Raw genomic sequence first — 27,535 nt, forward strand, 5'->3', positions numbered from 1 at the left:
AAACTTTATGTTTCAGCAACGCTGTGGTTAACATTTGGTTACGTTTAGGCACAAAAACCACCTGGTTATAATTTGGAAAAGATCATGTTTTGGCTTAAAATACCCAGTTTTGGTGCCACAGTCAGGGCTGGAAATGCCACCAAGTCTCGCTAAAAAACAACCAGTTGTGTCGTTAGTTGGTCGTTAACAGTGGCCTGCAGCTTGGCAGTCGTCTCGCCAAAGTGTCCCAGTGTCCACCAACCCCCCTTTACCTCCTGGTGTCAAAGTCGGTTAATATACATGTTATCAGAATGTTGATATAATATGTATGAAACATACAAATGTGATGTATCAGTGGTTAAACAAAACAACCTTTACTTCTGGCAGTCAGGCTGATCAAACATTGAAACATTTTACTGATGTATATCTTGTAGTTACATTTTCCCACCTACAGCCTCAGCACAGTAACCATATATGTTTTATTTTAATATTTAAATTTTTATATCTTAAAGCCACTCTTACTTTCTTCCATTTCACACAGCACTTAGAAAAAATTTGAACATCCACAACTCCACCTCCCTCCAACAGCCTACTCCCCCTCCTCCATTACGCTGTCATTACGTCTATGATAGATGTAGGCGTTGCCATGGTAACGTTAGATACACGGAAGAGGAGAGCGAGTGTAACGTTACAAATGCAACCCCGGAGTTTTAAAACTCAGTCAGTGATGACTGATGAGTTTTAGAGTAAGGTTACAGTGCTAACGTTAGATAGTAGTGTTAACGTTACGAGTAAGTGGAAACGCACAAGGAAGATAACGTTAATGTTTCACAGGCTACGCTACAGTAGGCTAACATTAGCCATTAGCAACTGGATGCTCTGTTGTCATCTAACGTTATATGTTATATTAGAAGCAAACTAAAGCAGATGTTACATCAGTCGGAGGCCTCCATGTGGGGAAGACAGACAGGACGCTCGACCAATCATTTCATTCGGTGTGAATGCAGTGATTGGTCGGAGTTTTCTTAGAACCATATGAGAATGGTATGAGTTTTTGTTTCTGGTGGAATTCACTTATTATTAGCATTTTAACCTGAACAAAGAAAAGCGTACAGTTTCCAGAAAGGTAAGTGTTGAGTAAGTACTAATGTTACACACTGTAGCATAATGCACATTTAATTTCTGTTTTATTTTATTGCTTTAAATTTATGTTCTTTTTAGCATATTCTTATTCTTACGTCTTATAATTCTCTACTCTTAACTTCAGAGCAACTATGACGAATCATAATTTCACCTCGGGGATCAAAAAAGTATTTCTGATTCTCAGTCTGATTCTGATTAAAACTTGGGGGTGACCTCTGGCTCAACACGTAGAGCGTGCGCCCCACTGTGAGCTAAGGGTTAAGCAGCGCGGCCTGTTTTTGATTAGAGCCTGTGACCCTTTGCTGCTTGTTATCTTTAATTATTTCACCTTCCTTTCCTGTTGCTCTCCAGCAGTCCTGTAAAAAAGGTCCTGGAAATATATTTTTAAAAAAAGAACTTGCAGGCAGACAGTTTGATTCAGCCCCTCTGATCACAGTCACATCGTTTTCCAACACTTTTATCAGCACATCTTTGATTTATCATAAAAGCACTCGTTATTCGTGATGGACCCTTTAATGTGTTAAATTATGGAGCTCCCAAAGTCCGGACAGATGACTTTTTTTAAAATTGCATGTGCATATTGTAGGTTATTATCTTGTTTCACAAAATAATGCTAATAATTTTCCAGGTTTGTGAGGTCCTTGTTGCCAGTTTTGTTGCAGGACAAGTCAGCAGCTTTAACATTGTTACTGGTGACCTCACATAAATCCCAGCATAACTCCACCCTGACCACATGTCATCAGAAACTGAAAACAAAGTATGATACTTCCCTTTGTTATGTAGTGAAGTATAAAGTCAGGTTATTTGAGGTTGAGGATCTGGGTTTATGTGGAGAGGGCGCTCCATTTTGTATCCCACATAAGATCCATAAAAATGATTTCATTTTAAGCTCATAGAGATCAAACATAAATGTGCACGCTTGTCTCTACCTGAACACCATCTCCCGCAGCTCCTAACCAGTTAGTACACCTCTGGAGCTCTCAGAGAGAGGAGGGAAGTTAGTAAAGTTGATCAAATGCTTTTCCTCCAAGACCTAAAGTAGGACCAGACTTGTGTCACTGAGAATTTTTGGCCAGTTAGAGGTGATTTCCTGCTCTTGAGACACTTGTTAACTTTGGGCTTATAAGAGAATCAGGTGTCTGTTCTGTGTCTCTGAACTGTTTGAACCTCAGTGACATGATGGCTGTTGTTTGTGTCGTGTCAGGTTTTGATGAAGGACATCACCACACCTGTTCCTCCAGAGGAGATGAAGAAACTGGTGCAGAAGTGTCTGGAAAACGCAGCTCGAATCAACTACGGTCAGCTGATCGAGTACGCTCAGATCAAGGGTGAGAGTTTATGGATTTTCTGTTCGTCATTCAGATGTCACTTCAGTTCTCTGTATACATGAGTCCACGTCAGTGTTTTAGTAGTCTGCGGATAAAAAATACCTGGGAACTAAACAAACGATTTTCTAAACAGACCTGATAAAGGATGCCTGAATCCAGAACCACAACGTCCCTTGTTTGAGTCCAGACACAGGACTCAGTGCCCTGTTTGTCTGAAGGGTGGCGCTAAAGGAAATTCACGGGATCATTAAAAAGGCTTCAGCAGCATTTGCTGTGAACAGTATGATTTCATGGGGCAGCAAACAGTTAGCTGAGGATTATGGGAAATGGAGTCGTATATTAACCAAGTGTTTTTAAGGGTCATTGGTCTAGGGGAATGATTCTCGCTTTGGGTGTGAGAGGTCCAGGGTTCAAATCCTGGACAAGCCCAGTTTTTAAACTCGTAGGATTCATTATCACAAAGGTCGGGACACACAAACAGCCAACACACAACTACTGTCAGGATTCAGCTGGGTGGCAGTAGCTCAGTCCAAAGGGACTTAGGTTTGGGAGGCAGAGGGTCATGTCCTGCTCGGGGCGCCTGTCCATGGGCAGGCCTGTGTGTTTATGAAAACCCAGGGAAAGCATTGTATTTCCCCTCGAGGATTAATAAAGTGTATCATCTTCTTCTTCTATCCTGGGTGTCTCCTGCTGTGTTGGGACCTGCAGTGGACACTCAGGCAGCTCCGGAGAAAAGACTAGAGGACATGATGCGACTGGGAGAGCTCTGTATCGAAGTCCTGCAGCAGAACGACGAACATCACTCCGAGGTGAGTTATTGATGATTATCTGCACAGTTTGTTTCAGCTGAAAGGTCCTGAATGTAACCTCACCGTCCTGCATAGTTACAGCAGTTATTGTTTCAATAAACCTGTAGAGACACAAGTTATTATATTAAAGTACACTTGGGAACTTTCTTTTGAAGCCTGGAGGCCTGTAACAGTTTTATAAGCCCCCCACCCTGAAACTGACACTGATTTCAGTTCCCATCCCACTTTTGATTTTCTCCAGTCTTTTATCTTAAAGTTGCCATTTAACATTTTGGCAAGGCTGCAAAATGGCAGCATCAGGCATACTTACACCAAAGTGTTTCTTGGAGACGAGAGAAGTCGACAACTAATGTTTTCTTTCCGTGGAGTTTAATCTGAATGTTTCCTGTCTCAGGTGCAAAAAGAAAGGTTTTTCTCCCTCAGAATACAATCTGCTAAACATGCAGAGCAGCATCGTAGCTATGAGAGAGGATCAGCTCCAGAACAAATTAGACAGTGAAGGCAACAGGTTTTACAATATCAGGTACACATAGGAAGGGTTTAGCACATCGTTACTTTACACAAAAAGCCAAGAGCAAACAGGAACATGCAAACAAGTGACCACATCTGACTGAGCGTCATTACGTCGCTGTTTGGCATTTTGTTCAGCAGTTACCTCTACGTTTTATCTAACCTGTTACAAGTCTTGTTGAGATTAAATTCTCCTTTTCAAGCGCGATCTGGTGAAGAGGGCGGCATAAACATAAGCAAACAAATACAACTGTCACAATCCACAAATGAGCAAAGACAACATCCAGTTTAAATCCACAAAAAAGTTTAAATCCAGATTATTGTTGCTGTACTGATTTTAGTTCTTAAACATGTACATACACAGATGAGACGGAAACAACCCAAGCAGGGGTTTATAAATAAACACCAGCCAAATATGAAAGTCTGCAGACGTACAGAGAAGGCCATTCAGCAGCAGCATACAGTGTACAGGGACGTACGCAGTCGCCATTGCCAATAATAAAATGTAATGCACTATAGTCTACAGTTTCCACCTTCTTTAGGCACTGGTAAGGTGCATTCATGGAGTGTATCCCAGTAAAGGTAAAAAGAAGTTGCTGAAATCAAATGTCTCCTGCCTGCTGGGAGAAACAGGATTTATTCTGCCCACTGATGAAGGTACATTTAACATATGTTGCACATGTTGTTTGTATTTCTTATTCTCATTCCCACTCATGTAAATGATGTGTTGTACATTGTAGTATTATACACATATGGGTGATGACTGGGGGGAACTAGATTTATTCCAGCCATTAAGTGGTTACATGTATTTTCTGCCTTAGTTAAATAAAAACAACAGATATAAATGAACTTAATTGATAAATCATAAGGGGAGTGGAGCCAGCAACAGCATGGTCAAAAGCTGTGTGCTCCCAGTCAGCCACGCTCTCTCCTGCTCCTCCTCCTGTGTATAGGTCAGCACCTGTGAGGGGGCTCATACTCACACAAACATAGAAACAAAATTAGTATTAAGTGCCAAGTGAATAGAAAATTAGCACATTGTATCATAGCATAATGCACATAGCTGAACATTCTTTACACACTTTACACACTCAGCATATTTTCATTCTTATACTTTTACATACTTCTTATTTTCTGCTGCTGTAATTCTGAGCTGTTCATATATTCCTGGAAAAGAAACTTGGACACAAGGTTTTAAATGAGTCGTTTGAATGATGAGTTCTGATCAAAAATAATACTTATATGTTATGACCATCTCAGTGTCAGCCCCATGAGCAGTTGAGATCAGTTGATACCTTTGTGCCATTTGATAACAGCATGAATTTCAATTCATCCGCATTCTCAACAACATGTGCATAAACCATATATATGTTTTTAACAACTCGTGAAAGGCGGTGAACCTGACTTATGTCTGAAACCCTTGGATTAAACCATCAGTCCAATAAAGTGACATTTGAGAGGGTAAATATTTGCTGTAGCATCAGGGTAGGATAACTTATATATGTGTTGTGAGCAGCGGACTCGCTGAAGAAAAACAATTCTTCTGCGTCTTGTTTGCATCTGTTTTATTACAGCAGTTTAATTCTGAAACTCTTGTCTTCCTTTGAATTTCAGCAGAAACTATGTTGTGTTTTTCTCTCTCTGCGTGACAGCAGCAAAGAGTCACTTGATCATTTCATTAATGTTTTTGATCACTTTTCGCAGCACTGTCCATTTTCTTACTTTGCCTCTGTTGGCAGCGCTCGCGCTAAAGTGGCAGATGACACGGCAAGTGGCGTCGCTGCATTGAAATCTGCGTCGGAGGCACGATGAAAACAACGCCCACGGCCCATATGCAGGCGGCCTTCATTCGCCACGGTGTAAAACTGATCAATCATAGGTGTTGAGACGTGGCGGTTTGATCGGCCCTAAGTGGCAGCGTGGCGCTCAGGCATCTGTTTCTGAGCTATTAATAACACGCTCTGCCGCTGCCATGGTGACCGGTGGATCTCTGCTCCGAGCTTCAGATGTGATGTTAACTACAAATTAGAGGCTTTTTGTCAGAGCGACGCCACAAGCTGTCACAGCTTAAATTTAGAGATGGATCATAATTGTTTACTCGGTTACTGTCAGCGTCAACAACGTTCTCTTGTTTATTTTGTTGTCAGTGTTTGATCAGGATGATGTCAAAGTGAAGAGTCCTCCAGACATGTTTAATATTCTGCATCAGATAATAATTTCTGTCTGGTATGAAGGAATTATCTCGTTTGACGTTTTCTTAATTACTTTTATTCTTCACACACTGAAAAATGAGTGAATGTTGTTCATTTCAAAAGTTCAACTGCCGGACACAAGATGTGTCCTTCTTCTCTTTGACTTTGCGCTCTGGTGGTTTCAACTTTGCACATCACACATGTGTAAGTTTCATACCTAACCCTGATTGGCCTCAGACTTGTTGCGATGTCACATAATTCCACAGATACACCCATGTGTCAAAGATGAGCTCCGAGAAACTTTGCTCCTTCAGCAGATCTGTGTGAAAACAAACATCATTCTGCACAGTGAAGCTCAAACGTCACAGCAAAAGAACAACAAGCACAACACGTGTTTTGAGTGAAGGGAGACGTTCAAAGTTTCTATCACAAACAAACTAAGTACACACACACACACACACACACACATTAATACACAACATTTAAAATCCAGGGATCAAAAAGTTTGAGAATGCACTCAACAGTGAAATAAAGGTGAAGGTGTAGTTCACCATCAGGGGACTGGGACCATCCAGTGCAACTACTGCAGCAGCTCAGTCACCAGAATAAATGTTGGCCTTGTACGTTTCTGTAAACCAGTGATGCGTTACATTTGTACATTACCATGTTGCAGATAACTTTGAAGCTTTACGTTTTCACAACGCTGTGGGTAAGATGTAGTGGAGCAAAAAACACTTATGGTTAGGAAAAGACAATATGTTGGATTAAAATACCCTATTTTGGAGGCACCTGCACTGGAAACGCAACAATGCCGTTGTAAAAAAACAACCACTTTTTATGGTACCATCCCCGCTGGAAATACAGGGAGGGTTTCCTATCCCATGCTTGGGGGCTGAACAGCCACTGGAAAGAAAGCCCTGGGTCCCTGAAAAAACACATCTCTGGGGGCTGAAAAGATCCGGATAAAACAGCAGAAAGTCCCTAGAATTACCTGTGTTTGGAGGGCTGGAAAGACACTTGAAGTAAGCCATGGGTCCTTAAAAAACAACCATGTTTGGGGGTTGAAAAGCCACAGGAAAGAAGCCACAGGCTGCTTAAAACCACCCACATTTGGAGGCTGGAAGCCACAGCAAAAACAGCAGCAGGTCCCTAGAAAAGCTCCATGTATCGGAGCTTAAAAGCCATTGAAAAAAACAGTCATGGGTCCCTAAAAAAAACCATGTTTGGGGGCTAAAAAGCCACTGGAAAAAAGCAGCGGGACTCTAAAGAACATTCATGTGGGGGCTGAAAATCTGCTGGAAAGACAGCCCAGGGTCCCTGAAAAAATACCTGTGTTTTGGGTTTGAAAAGGGGGCGGAAAGGCACTGAAAAGAAAGCCCTTGGGTCCCTAAAAAGCACCCATGTTTGGGGTTGAAAAGCCGCTTGAAAGAAAGCCCTAAGTCCCCCAAAAACACCTGCGTTTTGGAGCTGACAAGCCGTTGGAAAAACAGCACTGGGTCCATTAAAAAACACAAACAAGCTGAAAAGCTGCTGGAAAGAAAGTCACATGCTGCCTACAACCACCCAAATTTGGTGCATAAAAAGCTGCTAGAAACACAGCAGTGGTAACAACCTGGTAACCTTTGTTTGTTGGTCGTGTGCAGTGGTCTGCAGCTTGCCATGCATCTCACCTCGGTGACCTTCCATCCACAGTCCCCTCCACCACACATAACAAATTCACCTCATACACTACGTCACTCAAGAAACTTTAATATGATGCGGATGAAACACACAAGTGTTAGATATTAGTGGTTTGCAGACGCGTACAATAGGCAGGGATTGAAGATCACATTGAACATGTTCTTGTATATCTGACTGTCTGTCCTCTCTGTTTCTCTTTTTGTTTTCCACCACGGGAAGGGACGAGAGGTAAGTTTGCTGTGTGAATGTTTCAGTCACCCTCCACTCGTGTTTGTGTTTTTGTTGTGTCGCTGCTGGTTTGTTGGATCCAGAGCTCCATCAGAACCTGTTCTCCGTGCGTCACCACCTCCCATCTGTGTGTTATCTTTGTTGTGTGTTAATTAACGAGTTTCATGGCCATCGGATTGTTAAAAATCTTCTCCATTAATACAGAAGGGTTTGTTAAGCTTAGATGCACAAAGGGCTGAATGATTTGCTGTGATTATAAAATTATGAGTCAGTTGTGAGTCATATATCAGTTTGTCTAGAGAAAATCATCTTTAAAACACAAAGTTGTAGCAATTATTGTAGTTTTCATGTTTGTTAGATGATGTATTAATGTTCTGAGGAGGAATTATTGCTCTTACCATACAGAATCATTTGATCCCCCGTCTTCTCCTCACTGTCTTGGTTATAATGCAGTGTAACCTGGGCTTATTAATGCCACACAATCAGGATAATTTAGCGTGTTTATTATTTCATTTATTTGTTGGTAGTTTGGTTCTTTGTTGTTGGAAATTTAATTGTAACTTTTTGCTGATCTGCCCTCGATGCTCCACTTGCTCTGCACTGTGATTTGGGGATTGAGGCCTGATGTACATTATTTCAAATGTTTCACTTTATTTTTTCCAGTATTATCAAATTAATATTTATAAACATTGACAGCTATTTGGGGGATTATTTTATTGGGACAGCGTCCATGCTGGAGGCATTATGTTTTCGAGTGGTACATCTGTCCTCGATATCTCTAAAACACCTGAAGGGAGTTTCTTTAAATTTGGCACATATGTCCACTTTCAGTGATGACCTGATTCGATTTTGGTGATCAAAGAGTTTGTCTCATTCTTGTGAACACAACATCTCAAGAACACCATGAGGGAAGTTCCTGAAATTTGGCACAAACGTCCATTTGGACTCGATGTACTGATTAGAATTTGATCGTCGAACGTCAGATGTCACTGTGACCTCACAAAGCAGTTTTTGGCCATGACCGCAGGATTCTTATTCCAATTATGACAAAACCTCACAAAAATGTCTCATAGAAGAAAATGATAAATTTAACTGTCTCATTCTCGTGAACGCGATATCTCAAGAGCCCCTTAAGGGAATTTCCTCAAACGTGGCGCAGATCTACCTGATGAGACCTCAAAAAATTGTTTTTAGCCACAACACAAGAATTCATACACCAATTATGACAAAATATAAATGTCTCATAGAATAAAATGATGAAGTTGTGACATTTTATATTCAAAAGGTCAAAGGTCAACTTCACTGTGACGTCATAATATTCTGCAAAAATACTTTTGGCCGTTACCGAACGTCAGGGAAGACATTTGGTCAGATGCTGAAGGGGTGACACTAATCTTGGGTGTCCACCTCATAGATCGTCTGTGCTGCCCGTGGGGACGATGTGTGTGAAGCATCTATATTTTAGAATGTGTAATTTATTTGCAGCAACATCCACATCTTTATTTTTTTTAATTTGTGGTTTCGATCATTCAACATTTAATTGTTACTTTTGGGTGATGCTGTTTCACCTGCTCTGCACTCTGATTTGAGGATTGAGGTCTCATTTGAACGCCTGCATTTACACTTCAGATGTCACATTCCTCTTTACTTTCACCAATATTATTTAATTAATATCAATTAATATTGACAGCCATTTGGGGGGTTATTTTATGGGGACATGATCCTTTTTTGTTAAAATTACTGCACTGAAAGGCTTGATAGGCAGCCTGATGTATGCTTTATCTAATCAAAGCAAGTGCAAAATATAAATACATGTTTAAATATCTGTTCACATCCAGCCTTCTGCCGGGACCAGATAATCCTGTGTTTCTGGATGAAAGGTGTCCAGTTTTGAACAACATACTGAAGGTTTGATCCAAATCATAATCTAATCCAATTTTGGAATACTTTTTCTCAGTTTTTTTTTTTTTTTTTTTTCTTCTTAACAATCATTTTCAAGATTTGATCCAATGCGATAGCCAAGATCCAGTCAGATCACCTACTAACACCTGGGTTCATCTGACAGTTCAAAGGATTTTTATCACTGAATGGTGACATAAATATCTGCTCTAAAGGTTTTATCCTCAGGTTGTTTGTGGATCAGAAATGAGGACTAATAAAGAAGAAAAGGCTTCAAAAAGACATTAATATTTGAGTTGTAGTAAAACTAAAACAGCACACAAACTCAGGCAGCAGAGAAAAAAATCCAAGTTATTTCCCATTTTTGGGTTGTTGTGCAGCCGTGAACAGGAACTATTTTTCAAAGGGTCTCTTACATCCCAGTTTTGACAGTTGTCCCTCACCGTCGCTGCACAAACACTCTCCTTCACCTCTCTCAACAATGTGGACGATATTCAGTCATGACGCTTTCACACGTTTTGTCCTGTGCTGAAGGGACGACATGGAGACTTGGGTGTCCTTGGTGGTACAATACACACATTAGCCCTTTACAGCACCGCCGCTCTTCTTCTCTTAATAAAATAAGGGAATGTTTTAGATGTAAACAGGCTGGAGCCTCCGTTTCTCCTTCGGTCATTCCTTTCTTTCCTCCCTCTATCCTCCTCGCTGATCTTTATTCTCTTGTTTTCTCCTCACTCCCATGTTGTTGTTTGTATCTCTACCTTTTGTTTTCAGCCTCTGTCTTTCCTTTGTTCATTTGTAGTCCTGTCCTTCCTTTTTCTCCTCTTTGACTATCTCGTCTTTTGTTCTTTGTTTCTCAATCCTTCCCTCCTTCCTGCTCTTCCTTGTTCCTTTATCCTTCCTTTCGTACTTTCTTTTTCCAGTCTTACTGCCTTAATAACTCTTTTTTCCTTCTCCTCTGCTCCTCCCTTCCACTTTCATACTTTTGTTCTTGTTTACCTTTTGTTTCCTTTCCCTGTTTTTGTTCCCTACTTTCTTTTTTCCCTTCTTCCATCCTTTCCTTTCTCGTCATTCTTCCCTTTTTTACCATTCACATTTTCTCCCTTCATTTGTCCATTTTTCCTCTTTCTTTCCACCCCGTTCTCATTCCAGTGTTGTCACATAACGCTGCTTAGTCAGTAATTTCAGCGTCAGACACCAACAAGAGAAGCCGCCCTCTCTCGGCTTTATGATACACCACTGGACGAGCCTGGTCTCAAAAGGACGTTGTCGAAATCCGGTGCTTGGGCAGTGACTTGCGGCGTCAGAAACCAGCGTTAAAAAAGGCAGTTCGCCGCTGGGTGCTGTTATAGTTTAACCGCACCCAGCGGCGTCAGGGGGAAACGCGGTGGGAAAAGGACAAAAGTAAAGGAGGTGAATGCCAGAGTGGAGCACGTGGGAGGGGTGGTGGATGGGTCAAACAAACACGGACTTTCACCCCAGAGAGCTGTGTTCGTGTCCCATAAGATTCTAAAGCCAAACCCTGTTCTTTTATCTGAAACCCAACCAACAAGTTGGTTGGTGGAGGAAACAAAAACTCAATTTGCGTCGTTGTCCCGAAGTACTGCTTTTATTTAGAAAGAGACTGTACGTGAAAGCTAAAGTGTATTTTGAAAGACGATAACTTGACACTGTGTCCCAGAACAACAACCAACTCACCCAGGGTACCTTGCATGTTGCATGTGGACGTGGAAAGTCCATGACCAAGCACGTCAATATGTGATGCGGTCGGACTGAGAATGTGTTGCACTGGACTATTTCACTTTGAAATGCCGCTGGAAAACAACGTAACTTAAGGGAGCTGGAAGGAGCTCGGAGTTCGCTTCCCATAATAATGTCGAGCCAGACCATGAGGTTTTTTCCTAAACTTGACCTAAACATAAGCGATGTTCTGAGTTTATTTTGAAAAAGACTGTTTGTGTCTGACGAGCAGAAACTGCACTGAAGACAGAAGTGTATTCTGAAAAGACCTTGTCACCTTCATCTTTTGTTTTTTGCTCCTTGCATTCATTTGTCAATGCCCTTCCTCGTACATTGTTCCTTTTTTCCTTGATTTTTCTGTTTCTGTGTCTTTACTGTATCATTTTCTCTCATTCCCCCCTTCCAGTCCTCCCTCGTCATCCCTTTTTCATGGTTTGACGTCACTTCTTTTTTCTTAAGTTCCTCTTTATTTTATCCTTTATTTCATTCTTCTAATTGTAGTCCTCTTGTTCACTCTTTCATTTGTTTTTCTTCATTCTTTAGCATATTTCTTCCTGTCTTTCTTTGCTTCTGCCTTTTTGTTTTTTTACTACTCTTTTTTACCTTAATTATTCCTTACTTTCATCCCCTTTTCTTTCTTCCCTTCATGCTATCACCCTTTTCCAAACACTCCAAATTCCAGTTCAGTTTTCTTTCTTTCTTTCTTTCTTTCTTTCTTTCTTTCTTTCTTTCTTTCTTTGTCTTTTCTTTCCTTGCTTCTTATTATCCATTTTCCTTTCCTCCCTTCTTCTCTCTTCTTCCCTACTTTCCTCCAGTCCTCCCTCGTTCATTTTTGTTTCCTTCTTCATTCCATATTTTCCTTTTTCACATTACCTCCCTTCTTTCTTCCTTTTCTACTCAGTCCCTCCATTTGTCATCATTTGTTCTCTTTATCTTAATCGTCTTTCAATTATTCTTGCCCTTTCGTCCACTTTCTTTTCTTTCTTCCCTCCATCATTTCTGTACTTGCTTTTCTTTACCCACCTTTCTTTCAGTCCTGATTTGTTCACTCTTCTTTTCCCCTTTTTTTCTTTGATTCATATTTTATCGCCTTCTATTCTTCCCATATCTCATCCTCCTTTCCTACTTTAGCAGTTCTTCTAATTTTCCTTTCCTCCGCTGTCGTCCTTGTTTCTCTCCATCTCACCCTCCTTTCTTTGAATCCTGTGCTGCCTTCTTGTCTCTGTCTTTGTCTTCCTTGATGGACTGAGAGCAGCATTTATTTACAGTCAGCCATTATTGAAATCGATGTCTTGAGAAAGAAAGAGTTGTGAGTGTTGAGGAATCGTCAGGCTGGTTTTATGCTGTTTGTTGTCAGTAAAAGGAAACTGAAAAGGCGCGTTTTGAAAGACCTGAGAAGTCGTCCTACAAGGCCACGAGAACAAGACGCTGCAGTGTCGTTTCTCTTTTTCCCCGTCTTACATCTCTGCTTCCTATCTCTCATTCGTACACAAATATCGACCTCAGTGCATCAGCATTTGATTCAAGGCTAGTTGTACTTTTGTCTCAGATGTCCTTTAGTCGTCACCTGAGCGGGCTGATCTCTGTCCGCTGGAGAGCCACACAGCCGGGATGCAGCGGCACCTTTGTGCTTTTATTCCCTTCTTTTTCACTTTAGTAGCAGGTAGCAGTAACAGCAGCTGAATATATCTTTGTCTGCCTCCATTTATTTAGATTTCTGCAGCTTTTAACAGGTCGCCTCTCGTAACCAGATCAAGATGTTTTGGTCATTGAGACATTTATGACACATTAGACACACATTATGTCAGTAACATATGCTGCCTACGTAAAAGAGTCCACTGCTCTTTTTTATGACATCAAAAAAGGTTTATTTTATTTTATTCAGTTTTATTTACATTTAAGTCGTATAAATTACTTGTATCTAGTTTTATGCCTCCATGCTGGCATTATGTTTTCTGGTCATCCATCCCTCTGTCTCATTCTCATGAACATTTCAAGAACGCTTGATAGTATTTATTCAAATTTGGCACAAACGTCCAATTGGACTGAAAGGATGAACTGATATGATTTGGTCAAAGGTCAAGGTCACTGTGACCTAATCAGTCTCATTCTTGTGAACACAATAACTCAAGAACACCTTGGGAGATTTTTTTTTCACATTTTGCCAAAAACATCCTCTCAGACTCGACAATGAACCGATTAGAATTTGGTGGTCAAAAGTCAAGGTCATTGTGACCTTGCAAGCGCCTTGAGAGAATTTCTTAAATTTGACACAAATACCCACTTTGAGTCATGGCTGAACTGATTAGAATTTTGGTGGTCAAAGGTCAAGGTCATTGCCTTTGCATCCATCTCATTCTCGTGAATGTTATATCTCAAGAACATCTTAAGGGAATTTTCTCAAACTTGGCACAAACGTCCAACTGGACTCTATGATGAACTGATGGGACCTCAAACAATTGCTTTTGGCCGTTATGTAAGAATTCATACATTAATTATGACAAAATATAAATTTCCAATAGAATAAAATGATAAAGTGATGACATTTTATATCCGAAATGTCAAAGGTCAACTTCACTGTGACATCAAAATGTTTTGCATAAAACACTTTTCTGTCCATTATTCAGCGTCATATCTCAGGAACAGAAGGGGAGACATTTGGTCAGATACTGAATTGGTGACTCTAATCTTGAAACTGTGCTGATTGTATAGATCTTCTGAGCTGTCGGGGGAAGATGTGTGTGAGGCGTCCATGTTTTATCATTTGTAACCTTTTTGCAGCAACATCAGTATTTGTCAACTGTCATGGCTATTGTCTGGACCGACACAGATGTAAACTCTAACTGCAACTTGTCTGCAGAGACAAACAACCTATTATATTTGTGATTTTTTTTCTTTTTTCAAACAAAGGACGCCATTTACAAATACACCAACCTCACACACCACCCCAAAAAATCAACAAACTAATTAAGATAAATAAATGAGTCTACAAATAAACTTGGGAGACAAACATAGATGTATATAAAATTAGATTTAATGTTGCTTTTTTATCAACAGAAAAAGACCATTTAATGTGAAAGTGTCTCGTAAATTCATTGAATATCCAAAATGCAAAATGTCTAGATTTAATGGGACACACTTAAACCATCACTGGTGAAGCTGTTGGGTTTTTTTGCCTTTATATGATAGGACAGATGTAGCTTGAAAGGGGGAAAGAAAGAGGAATGACATGCAGCAAACGGCCGTGGGTTGGAAACGAACCTGCAACTGCTGCAGCAAAGACATAGCCACTCTACCAGGTGAACGCGTTGGCTCCCTTAAACTATTTGGTTTTAGGTCTAATATAAATGGAGATCATGTGTGTAGATTTCATTGCTTGTATTTTAAATAGTCTACACCTTAGTCCAACTTCTGGTAGCAGAGCCTCCACTCTGAAGAGAAAGAAACACAAAAAAAGGTGATTTAAGAGCTGAAGTGAGGAGTTGGATTCAAGCACGTTTTGATGTCACTGAACACAGCTTTGAGGTCAGTTTAATAAAAGAAACAGAAAAAGTATCACTCAGGTGTAAATCTGCCTAAAACCGGTCATCCTCAGGTGACCGGGCAAGAAGCAGACTAGTGATAGAGGCCACACAGAAACCTTTAACACCTCTCATCAGTTTGTGTTTTCAGCAGCAGGAGTGAAGTTCACGATACGTTTGGTGTTAAAATGGTTTGCCATGAGAACTCTGCTGCTAAGCAACTGCCAACAAAAATGGACGCTGTTGTGTTCTTTCCAAAAATAAGTGAGGTCGTGTTTTCATATTCAGGAGGAGGAGCAATAACATCACAGAAGTTGACTAACATCAGGTGGCCCCAGTAACTTAAGATGGTAGTGAGCAAAAAACCTAAACGTCGAGCCTCAAATTGGACCTTCAGAGACGTGACCTGTCCAGCAAGATTACCAAATAAAAGCCAGAATACATTGTTTATCCACGACCTTTAGAACAACATAAGCCTTTTCTGATCTAACGCCTAAATCAGCAGGACATCTGTCAGTATTCTTTCTGGTGAGAATTAAACAGTGAAAGATCCTAACAGAATCCAAACATCTCACCACCTCCGTTACCCTCACCCACATGTCCACACGCTCACTGAGAAAAGGACATTTAGATCATTCACCCTACAGTGTTTCTGGGCAGCTTTAAAATCAAACTTAAATAACGACCATGGAGAATGTTCACCTATTTGAAGTGTCATCATGGTTACAGTTATAATAACTGAATAAGGGTGGGGTGTGTGCATGGTCACGGTGAGAAGAAACCAGTGTTAACTGTCGACTGGAAATGGGAAACAGACAGCATAGTAAAGTCCAAGGTTTTGTTGACCCATCGATCCGCCCCAAACTTCTCCCTACACTGTCGCTCTGTAATAATGTCACCTGTGTCTTCCTTTCTTGACCCTGATAAACAAGAGGCATAAATACTTCTGCCGTTAGAAGGCTTTGTCACTTGATCATGAACAGATGTCATTTATCATGGGAGGACAGTGTCGATGGATCAGACATGAGATGCATCAGTAGACCTGTGTCATTGTACCCAACCTAAGACAACTTCCTGTTAATATCTCTGACATTTTTCTTTGTTGTGTTGTCACGTCTCTCTGTGTCTCTCAGGCTTTCTCGTGGTGGCCGGAGCTGATGGCCGAACACGCCGAGATGTTTCTGTCTCTGTACAAAGCCGACATGGATGCCGCTCTGCAGGTCCAGCCTGTCGACTCGTGGGACAGCTTCCCTCTGTTCCAGCTCCTCAACAACTTCCTGCGAACTGACCGTGAGTCTGATTGTTTCTTTCTTGTTGGACACACATTGTCAGACTCAGCTGTACCAAAGCTTTCCTGACAAACCTCAATTTTAATTCACAAAATGAAAATATGATAACGAACAAACGCTACAGCAGGGGCTTAAATATTATCACATTTTTAGCAAGTGCTTTTTTAATTCAGATTAAGTAAAACAAATATGAATATATACTAGTCCATTATTGTTGAGCATGCTAGCCTCACCTCAGTCAACAGAAGTGCAAAACGATGGTCACATGACTGTCAGAGCCAGCTTGGATAGGATACTTGTGCTTGTTCTGCCTCTACTCACTAGGAACCGGGGCATGGCACTTCAAAATAAAAGTGCTATTGCAGAGATAGGTGAGCACACATAGCAGGCACTGGGCAAGCGGCCCGTCTGTGACATGCTAGGAACACTGATTTGTGACGTTAAACTGCTTTATTCAGTGTTTGTACCGGTTTAAATCACCTGGTCTGTTTGTTTTGGAGAGGAGAGACCTCTGTGAATATTTCGGCTCCCGCTAAAAACCTCCCAAACAATGAACACTGAAGGAATTTTAACCTGCAATCTGCGACCCTCACTGCTAGACGCCACTAAATCCCCCTGAATCTTACACACTGGATGTTTAAATTGAGACTGTTTCATAACTCCTCGTGGCTGCTTTAAAAATGAGAGCAGATCTCCAGAATCATCGGCTCCGTCTTCATCAATCTGTTTTTATACAAAACATATGATCATCTCTTCTCTGATGACATGCCTTGTTACAGTCGTCGTTGTACATGCAGACGTGTCAGAATTAACTCCTGCTTGTTTCATTTACTGAGTGTAAAATTAACAAGTCGAGTTCAACACAAAAGATTTACTGTGATTTGAGAGTCGTCGACCAACCGAGTGTCAAACACAGTTCAGTGTATAATTTCCTGCTGCCTGTAATCACAGCTTCACTCTGCCAGTTTCTGTTGGGCTCCAAACCAACAAGTGGGTGCAGCAGTCAGATCGTCCCACACACACACACACACACACACACGGAGCGGCGTAAGATTTTCTCCAAATTAAATTCTGTCAGTTTTCTCTCTGGTGGGAAATCATAAAGTGAAAGATCCAAACTTAATCCAATAAAAATCTCTTTGTAGTTTCACACTGCTCTCACCTTCACTGTAACACATCAACCCTGTGTCCACCAGGGCCGGGTGTCCTTTAAAAAATTACGATGCAATTAACAGCACCAGTACCCTTAAAGTGAAACTGATACAAAGAGAGAACTTCATTAAACACCCATCATGTGTATGGAAGCATTCGGTGGTGAAAAATGTCACCAGATGACACAGATGTGTCATCAGCTTGTTGTCTTTCAGACGTTGTCGAATACTGCTGCTTTGTCAGTGACTTCAGTGTCAGACACTTGACACCAAAAGTCAACAATGCAACGGTATGATGCGCCGCCAGGCAACGTTAGTTTGTAACACGGCCAGATTAAACCTTTCGTGGTGTTTTGCTATACTGCCGGTTGGCCGGACGGCACTTGTCGTGGCGGTACGATACACTGCTGGACGGCGTCAGGTTGAAATGCTGGCAGTAATGACATAATATAAGGAGCTGACTGGAGGGAGGGTGGATGGGTCCAACATGAATGTTGAGCCAAACCATGATGTTTATTTCTAATCCTAACCATGTGCTTTTCTTGACATGCCGGCATTGGTTGCGGTGTCTTGGATGTCAACAGCAAATGCAGGAGGATATGTAGCATGCTATATGTAGACATGAAAGGCCACTGACAAAGCAGCAGCTATGTGTGACATCTTGGGTTGAGAATGTGTTGGTGTAGTATCGCCGTACTTTGGAACATTTTGGTGGCATCTGGGCTTGCTGAACTGCCAACTCTGTCCAACATCACCACACCACAGACTGTATGGATTTAGTTTCATGGTAGTTGGCCAATCACATGCCGAATTTACTTGAGAAATAGTCGCAGTGATTGACTGCAAGCCAAACCATACAAGTCGTCATTTTTACCAGATCTGGGTTCTAAAAGGATCCAATAGCCTGAGTGTCAGCTCCCAGAACCTTCAGTCTGACATTGCCTCCATTGAAGGTGATTTACAAGGAGGGAATTTGATTTTCCCCTAACCAATCAGTAGAGATCGACTCACCCAGAATCTGACGTCATTAGTGTCCATGCCTCGGGGGTGCCGAAAACAAGCGAGCATTGCCCGTTTAAAATGTCTCCGTCGTCGTGCACGCCCAGCTGCATCGCTGTTAAATCCAGTTTAGCAGCTTCCTTAATTTGGTCCTCCATTGACACGAGTAGTGGCGAAATACCTCGATAGCATCGTTTATGTGGTCTGTAGGATCTGTAGCGGTCGCCATTGTTGCTATCCTCACCAGTTACCCACCGGCGTACAGCTTGACATCAGCGTGGCGCTGATTGGCTAATCGCTAGACCCGCCCCCACCCCCGGCGTTCATTGGTCCTTCCATCTTTTGGACGAGATAAATCGCAAATTCATTGCAGTATGCCAGACCAGAGATGCAAGCCTACTCAGTTGAGTGGGCGGGGTCTATGGTCTGGAACCAGGCTAAGGATCCATTGCAGTTTCAGTGCTTCCTGGTGCTGGGTTATTTTGGCCGATACCTTAAAAGTATCGAGTACCAATACCCAGGCCTAGTTTCCACTAAACATTTTCAGTATTGTACCCTTTGAATGTGTATGTGATCTGGACGGAAATTGACCTACTACAACCCTAGATCAGTTTTGCGTTTCCTCTGCAGACAGTACCCTTAAATGTAGGTGGGGTTGTCACTGGATGATGAGACCTGTGTCACTGCTCCATCCAGGTCTTGCTACAGACATTTTCAGAACAGGTTGGAGTGTTTGGAGTCTCTGTCCCAATCAATGGGATATTTGTAAACGGAGGGTTTGTGCATTTGTTGTTTCTAGCTCCAACTTCGACTCTCAGATCAGCGGGCTAGGTAGCTCAACAGAGGGGCGAGGAAAAAACAACAGCCTCGTTTTCACCAAGCAGTCCGGTTCAGTTCGACACACATTAGAACGGTTATTTTTCCATTTCCATTGTGAAAAGTTGTTGACGGTACCAATAGAACAGAGTTGTTCATGTAACATCTTAGCATCTTACTCAGTGCATGAGGTGATGATGTGAATCCATCAACACGTCTTAAGTTTCAATATGACAACTCTGACCGTTACTTTAGTTCTTATAGTCTCTTTAAGATGACAGACACTTTCAGTAATGAGTGGATCTTTGAGCCAAAAATATATAAGGTCATATATTCTAATCCTCACTTCCTGTGGGCTACAGCAACACTAAACCCCTGAGCTTGCCTGAGAAGGACTAAATGCACAAAGCTGCTATTTTTAAATATCCCATGGAGAGAGACTCTCACTGCAGCCTGTTCTATTTTGTTCTGAAAGTGTCGGCATGCAGCCTCGTTCTGTGGATGATTAAAGGGGTGCAGACGTTTCTCATGGCAGAGCCTCATTCTGGTGCAGTCCCTACATTTAAGAGTACTGTCTGCAGTGGAATGCTATAAGGGTCCAGAGTCTGCGTACCTCATTGTGGGGGTTATATTTGGTTCTAAAAGTCCTGTTCCAAAATTGTTGGTGGAAACACGGCTAACCTCTCTCAGCTGAAACACAAAAATAACCATTCTGATGTGTAATGAACTGAACTCAGCTGCTCGGTGCAAACGAGGTTTTGCACACTCTAAAGTCTTTACATCTTCAGCAGGGAACATTACGTGACTGCAGCTTTAAATTAAAACTTAAAATGATGCTCGTGGAGAAATCAGATAGTTCCAACAGTAAGAATCACCTGCAGGAATAAAAATACACTCAAAACAAGAATTACTTTTGCAGCCAACGTTCAGCCATGACTCCTCACTGATGCCTCTCAGTTTCTTTTCATACTCTCCGCTCACAGCCTGACCTTCATTTTCATGCCTCTAAAACTGTATCTCTTTGGGAGGAAATGCCCCATACGGCACGGCACATGGTCTCACCACTAAGAGCGCTAATTAACACCGGTGACGCCAGAGAAGACAAGGCTTGTGAAGAGGCGAGGTTAACGGCACCTCGCAAGCTCAGGCAGAGAAGTAATTAACACAGCGGAGAAAGTTGTTGAGGACGAATAAGGGAGGCGATCAGCTGACCTGCCTACCTGTCTCACCTCAGCGTCTTCACTCTGCTCCTCCTTATTTAGTCAGAGGACAGTAAACTTCAGGAGTTGTTTTTCTGCCTTTTTGGCTCATGTGATAATTGGAAGATAACTTGTGAAGAACTGTTAAATTAACAGTTAAAGTTTGACAAACTTTTATTGTAATAATGCGGTTCAGATGCTCTAAAACAGTTTCAGCACAAACAGAACGTTATTACATGTCCTGAAGAAACTTTATTGCCTTTCAAATTGTTAACTATTTACACTTAAATCAAACTATAAATCAATTATAAACAGTATGTGTTGAGTTTGTTTTTCTGTGAAGGGTTACCATGTATGTTTTCATCTTGTGCACACAGCAGAGTAACTTGACAAAGTAAATGAGTAAAAATTAAATATATTGTTGGATGCAGTCTCTCCTCGGGTTGCTGAAAGACCAAAACAAATCTATTAAATAGTCAAATGTAGCCCTTCTGTGCGGAGTTTGCATGTTCTCCCCATGTCAGCGTGGGTTTCCTCCAGGTGCTCCAGCTTCCTCCCACAGTCCAAAGACATGCAGGTTAACTGGTGACTCTAAATTGTCCGTAGGTGTGAATGTGAGTGTGAATGGTTGTCTGTCTCTATGTGTCAGCCCTGTGATAGTCTGGTGACCTGTCCAGGGTGAACCCTGCCTCTCACCCAGTGTCAGCTGGGATAGGCTCCAGCCCCCTCTTACCTTACATGTTTATAAGAAACAAACATTTTCATTGCATCACAGTTGGACACATCTTTTCTGTTGAAGAGCAAACAATCACACAATCTTAAAAAGCCAGGCTAATAAACCGTTAAGGTTGGTGTGTGTACAGCCTGGGTTCTTTAGCAGTCTCTGTGGGCGCTGCTGGAAATGAAATTAACAAAAATTTACCATGATCAACCTATAGTGACTGTTTTTTGTGGTGATCAGCTATACAACAGTTTATTGTCCCATACCAAGCCTGATATGTTGGTATAAGGAGGCAAGATTTATAGAAAAAGCATGGCAGCTAAAACAGAGTGCCTTTATCATAAATGAGGTCTCTTTTGTAATTTGTGTATGTGTACATCATGATGTGTTATGTGACCGTCTTTCCTGTGTCTGTCTAGTTTCTTTTAAGCTCCTACAGCTGAGCAACATGTGACCTCGGACAGTTAAATCAATCAGTCAACTTACCTTTATTTATACGGCACCTCAAACTCAAGAGTTGATTCAAAGTGCTGTACAGTGCAAAGAGAAACAGAGCTAAAGAAAGTCAATCAGTCAAAAATCACTGACACTCGTGATGATAAAAGATGGAGGCTGAAGATAAAGAAAGATTTGAGATTAGATTTCATCACTCACACCTTCCTTCAGAATTGTTCCGTGGATTTTATGAATAGTAAATGGTTTTCTGGAACACATCCACACAACAAACAACATGATTTCAGGAGGAACGAAAACATTTTGTGGACACCCACTTATTTTTGTAATGTGCTTTTCTACGTCTCAAGGTTCCAAAGGTGCCAAAAAAATAACAACCAACAAGAAAAACCTGAAAAATAATTGTGGAAACTTTAAAGTGTGACAAACATCATTGTCGCGCTGCTGTATTTCAGGTTGTTGTAGCATTTCCTTTCCTGATAAAACGGCGTCTCACGGTTAAGATTTCATTTGACTGCCGGAGAAAAATCATCTCATTGTTTCCTTCATCCAAACCCTCTGTCGGCTCCGAGGCTTTGTCCCAGCGCCAGCAGAGAATTGGCGAGATGTGAGGCGTTATTTAACATGGTTGATGCCAAAGTACCTCGAATACAGTAACAGACAGGCAGGCAGATAGACAGACAGCCCAAGGGCACTGTTGGGAACAAAAAACTCAGTGTTTCATTATGTGAAGAACCCACAAATCTCCTTTTTTTGTGGCTCGTATCGTTTATATTTTTTCTAATTACCATCCTCTGTTAATGCCGTAATTATTCCAAGTGTCACAACATTAGTCAACTTAAATTGGAGCATAATGAGGCAATAGACGGAGCTGAAACACAGAACCGTCGATTTCATAATTATGTCTGTGAGTGAGAACAAAGAGATTTGTTTGAGTTCAGTCCCACAGAGATACTCAGGTGACAGGGCAGGAGTATAAAAAGGTTTGGAGGATATGAAGTTTATTTACAAGTTGCCTTCTCTAAACCCCACAATGATAAAATATGAACAATCCTTGACTTTTCTAACTTTTCACAGCATTTTTAAAATATTTAAATCGTTCGGAAAAATCAACAAAACCTCCGCAGTGCCCGCCGCTCGGCTGATCTCAGGTGACTCAATACATCTCATCGACTCTGTGAGGATTTTCTTCAACAAGTCTATTATCTCTCAGTCGTTGTGTAGATTATTTAAATGCTCACTTGATTGTCAGCATGCGAAGGCGAGCGGTTGCGAGGGAGGCTGGTTTTTACTCTCTGGAGGGCAAAAAGGCTAGTGTTAATCATGACGGAGCAGAGCGAGAGGAATTAAAACTAATGAAGTCCTGAGAGACCAGCCTGCTCGCTTCTCACCCAACATTCTCCGTCTTTGTCTCTCCTCACTGTGGACTCTCAGCCTCTCTGGAGATTTATCTGTCTGTTTGACTGTCTTTCTCAAACCCACAAGGAGGGGTTGGGGTGGGGGTGCACAATATCATGAACACCTGTGCAGTCACATTCAGTCCTGGAGGAACAGTTTCTACCTTTAACGGCTTGTAATGCTCAGGTTTGCTGAGACTTTAAGGGGCAAATTCACAAAAGGATTGTGTGGCTTTTGTGGCCGCTAAACCTGCACAAAAAAAGACAAAAAGAAAAGGTGTAATTCTCAAAGCACCTGCAGAGGATGAATGCACCCCTGAAACTGCAAAGCAAACAGCATCTCTGTTGCTGCTCCTGTGCTGTTTGCACATATTTAAATTAGGTGATGAGCAGACACTGGGTGCAACATTGGCCCTTTTTAATGCAAATGAGCCTCAATGCAGAAACAAACAAATTCACAGAGATCAGCGCTAACAGCCACGCACAGTTACAGTGAAGTTATTAGTGTCTTTAGAGAGCTGGCGGGAACTGAAGTGCGTTTATAAGGGATGTCACGCTCAGACTTTCCAGACTGCCTGAAGTTTTGAGGAATCCCTCCGCACCTCGTTGGTCAGGATCTGCAGCTTTCACTTTTCTTTTTCTTTCTGTCGTTGTTCTGCCTGCTTGGTGCAAAAGCAACATTTATATTTTGTCAGATGGATAATCGACCCTTCGTTCAGTCCCGCCCCCACACGCAGACTGGCCAATCATAACGTAGCATCAGGCCGGCTCAAACCAGGGTCTGACCACAACACAGCTGTGCTCCATTGACTCGAATTCAGTCGTTTCAGATTTCCTTCATTTTCAGGCTGGTTTTGTGGCTATGGAGCTAAATGTTGTGCCTTCGGCACGTCGTGTGTTAATGATACTCGCTACCTGGAGAGGTTGGAAAAAGATTTCTTCCCTGTTCCAAAACAAAAATCAAATCCTGAAAAGTGTAGGGTTAGCTAGCGTTTCATACAGACGCGAGAGGATGCCCTGTGTGCAGTGGTGTAGTGGTAGTTGATGAGGTGGGTGTACTACTAGATAGATGGATAGGGCACCGAGGAGGAAGTGGGTATACTGTACTTTCCCATAAATTCCAAAGTCTTTTTCAGTGGGTAGAATGTAAATGGCCAGAAAAGAGGTGAGTATACTCCATATACCTGCATATACCCTCCACTACACCACTGATTGTGCGTCAGAAGGCACCGATATATATATATATATATATATATATATATATATATATATATATATATATCATATAGATATATATATATATATATATATACATATATATATATCCATATATCTGTAGCCTGTTAGCTTGTTAGACTGGAAACAAGAGGGAAACTATAGTTTTGGCGTCGGTTGGGAAAATATTAGAGTTTCAGTAAATGTTAATAAAGTCAGACGGACAGTATTTGCTGTTGCAGATTAGTAGAATATAAACTTTATCTGGTGACAGTCTTGTGTAATGTAGTCTTGTTTGTTTGTTCAGTTCAGGACTAGATGTTACAATCCCTGATGCACATACATGAGTTGCTGAATGGGAGTAATAGTGTTGTCTGGGAGTCCGAGTGGGAGCCACGGGGTTGGATGGATAGAAAAGTAGGAAAGAGCAAAGGTAGATAGAAAAGTAAGACGGAGCATAGGGAAGGTAGAGCTAAGGAGAGAAATCAGTGCGAACTGAACTCTCCCCCGCCGGACTGGGCCGTACACTCTACCTCCCCCTACTCCCTCTTTCTCTAGAAATGGTCTCAAAGGTATAACATTCGCTCACCTTGGTCCTCTTTTGGCCCCGCCCCACCACAGCTCACCTGTGCAACGGGATATTCCACAAACACCTGCAGGACCTGTTCGTCCCCCTGGTGGTGCGCTACATCGACCTGATGGAGTCGTCCATCGCCCAGTCCATCCACCGCGGCTTCGAGCAGGAGACCTGGCAGTCTGTCAAGTAAGTTTCCTCCACCATCATTACTGAGGAGCACTTCCTGTGCACTGCAGTGTGAAAATAGCGCTGAACCACAGACTCAGCTGTTTGGAGATTTACAAAGGTGCGTTCGGATACAACTTAATGTTTTTAGCTTTTTATTTGTGTGCAGCTCAGGAGTTTCTCTCTTCTCTTTCCACTCAGCATGGAATATTTTAAATTACAGTTCAATAGTCATAATTGAAAGGTTTCTCATATAACCGTTTTTGCAACAGGATTTCACCAATTATATTTAGACATAATTAAGGTCTCCTTCACACTGACATGAGGTCATTTAAATTTTTAGTTATTGTTTCCATATGTTTAATTTATAAATAGTCTGCCCAGAAAAAAATCTGCTTCGTGCTGCTCTGTTCTTAAAGTTGTTCTGTAAAGATAACAAAAGGCTGCTTTTGTACTTTGATTATGGTCGGGGATGATTTTAATTATATCTTGAACTTTCAGCCCAAAATGTACAGTTAAAATTCAGGTAAACACAAAGTGTATTTTAGAAGCAGTGCAGTGTCGTATGAAGTGAATGCAAAGAAGTGAGAAGACACAGATTCACTCCAGATTAATTGAGGTAAAAATGTTTCAGTTTGCAAATATTTACTTTAATCCCGAGGCCTTAAGGCTCTAATGCATCAACGTAAGGAAAAAAACAAAACACACACACACAGAGAGTTACATAAACAACTGGAGTTCGTGTCAGAGGCTGAGCGTTTAACAAACAGTTGGTGTGTATGTTGGCCAATCTCAGGACTCACTGGCTATCAGTCCAGCGACAATAATACCTTTTTTCAGTGTCACTCTTGGCCTCGTAACGCCATGCCGCCCCGATTTGTGTTTCCATTGTCAGTTTAGACCTAGACTCACAAGTCAGTCTTTAGACGCTTCGCTTAACTAAAGACTGATGACTTTCTCCCTGATTTGTGTTTAGATGGGCGGATACAATTTCAGAGTTTAAAAAAACTCCCTACGTTGCAGAGCCAATAGTAAATCTGCAGGGCGGTCCTTCGGTGGCTCGCTGAACTCTTGTGCTTGTAAACATAGCATCGCTGTAAGTCCTTCATTTCCACAATCTTGTGGACTGAGCACACGTCGGCATCCATTTTCAAGCTCTCTGTGTGTTTTTTTCCTTGCGGACGAGAAAAGGGGGAGCGCACATTAGCGAGAGGGCGTGTCCTTTCAAAAAAATGCAAGAGGCGTTGCTTTGTTGCCGGCCGTTTTCTCCGAGATCTCTGATTGTCTGTTGGCGAGACTAGTTTAGACCCGCCATGCCACAGCAACCTGCGCCGGAGATGGACGCTCTCTGGAGTAGGTCCAAAAGCTGGGCCCTCTGCTTGAGGGCGGGTGACATCTCACCGACAACAGCCAACCCGACAAAAACAAAGAAGACAAAGTGACAACCTGAGCCATGTTGTTAAAAGTGCAAAATTAAATCACAATACACAACAAGAACAGACAAAGTATGAATGTAATACAGATCTGGGGTATGATTTATTACCTTTGCATACACACAGAAGGAGACCTGAAAGACGCGTACGCCACTTCACACCGAGTAGTTGTGATCTGTAAAAACAGACTTGATAGGATAAACTTTGGGCCATGCTTATGAACATATGGAGACAGGAAATTGGTGATGCAGATGGTGAGGTGGAAGCCTGATTGGAGAAATTGTTGGCTATTTTTGGTTTTGTCCATACGTACGGTTTTATAAATCAGACTTCTGGTGCATACGAGTTACCCAAACACCTGTCTGAACAGGTGCGTCTTTTACTGGCTTTTAAAAGAAACCAGAGTCAGCAGCTGTGAGGGAGCCTCTACACATGGACTGTTTGGCTCTGACTGATCGATGCAGCTCGGACTACAAAACGGAAACCAGAACACTTTGGCTACCAAAATCTTGTCCCGTCACCTGCACATAACTGCATACAAATGATCTGTTTATAGAGATTACATGTTGGCTAACTGCACAGTTTGTACTTGGACTGTTTGGGTTGAATAAACTCAGCCTGTGCAAACATGTCTGCTGTCAAATTCACATGTCAGATTCAGTCACAGTAATTTAAACACACATGGACTGTGTTGCAGAGCCTGCAGCTCTCACCGCTCATGTCACACTTACAGTAGAAGCACTGCTGGTTTGTGTCGACCTTAGAAGTCTTTGCAACTTCCGGTGTAAATGTTAAGTCACTCACGTAAGTGTTCATTCAATTTCAGACTCTGTAAGTCAGTGTTATGGTTACATGTATGAAACGTGTGTATGGACATGCAGTTTCTTTTCAGCACATAAGGCAAGTTTATAGCACCTTTCAGCAACAAGGTGATGCAGAGCTGTGACACGAGGCATACAGTCATTACAATGAGATGGAAAAGATGCAGGGAACAATACAACGAAATACAAATACCAATTTGAACAGAGTAAAATAAAATAGAAGGTGATGAAACAGCAGAAGAAAACTCAGTCATCATTATAAAGGCAACA

At 41.7% G+C, this 27,535-nt stretch overlaps 1 protein-coding gene across 4 annotated transcripts in view; it reads left to right on the forward strand.

The window, feature by feature from the left end:
• The window catches only part of cadps2 (Ca++-dependent secretion activator 2), a 335,426-nt gene that overhangs the window by 246,180 nt on the left and 61,711 nt on the right, over positions 1-27,535 (forward strand). For all 4 annotated transcript variants that reach the window (XM_049574196.1, XM_049574198.1, XM_049574197.1 and 1 more), the window contains exons 16-19: positions 2,327-2,450; positions 3,159-3,259; positions 16,163-16,319; positions 24,891-25,032. In XM_049574196.1, the coding sequence (XP_049430153.1) occupies positions 2,327-2,450; positions 3,159-3,259; positions 16,163-16,319; positions 24,891-25,032 (524 nt within the window). The remainder of the gene's footprint in view (positions 1-2,326; positions 2,451-3,158; positions 3,260-16,162; positions 16,320-24,890; positions 25,033-27,535) is intronic.

Source organism: Epinephelus fuscoguttatus, linkage group LG4 (assembly GCF_011397635.1).
Source record: "Epinephelus fuscoguttatus linkage group LG4, E.fuscoguttatus.final_Chr_v1".
In the NCBI taxonomy this organism is placed as follows: Eukaryota; Metazoa; Chordata; class Actinopteri; order Perciformes; family Serranidae; genus Epinephelus; species Epinephelus fuscoguttatus.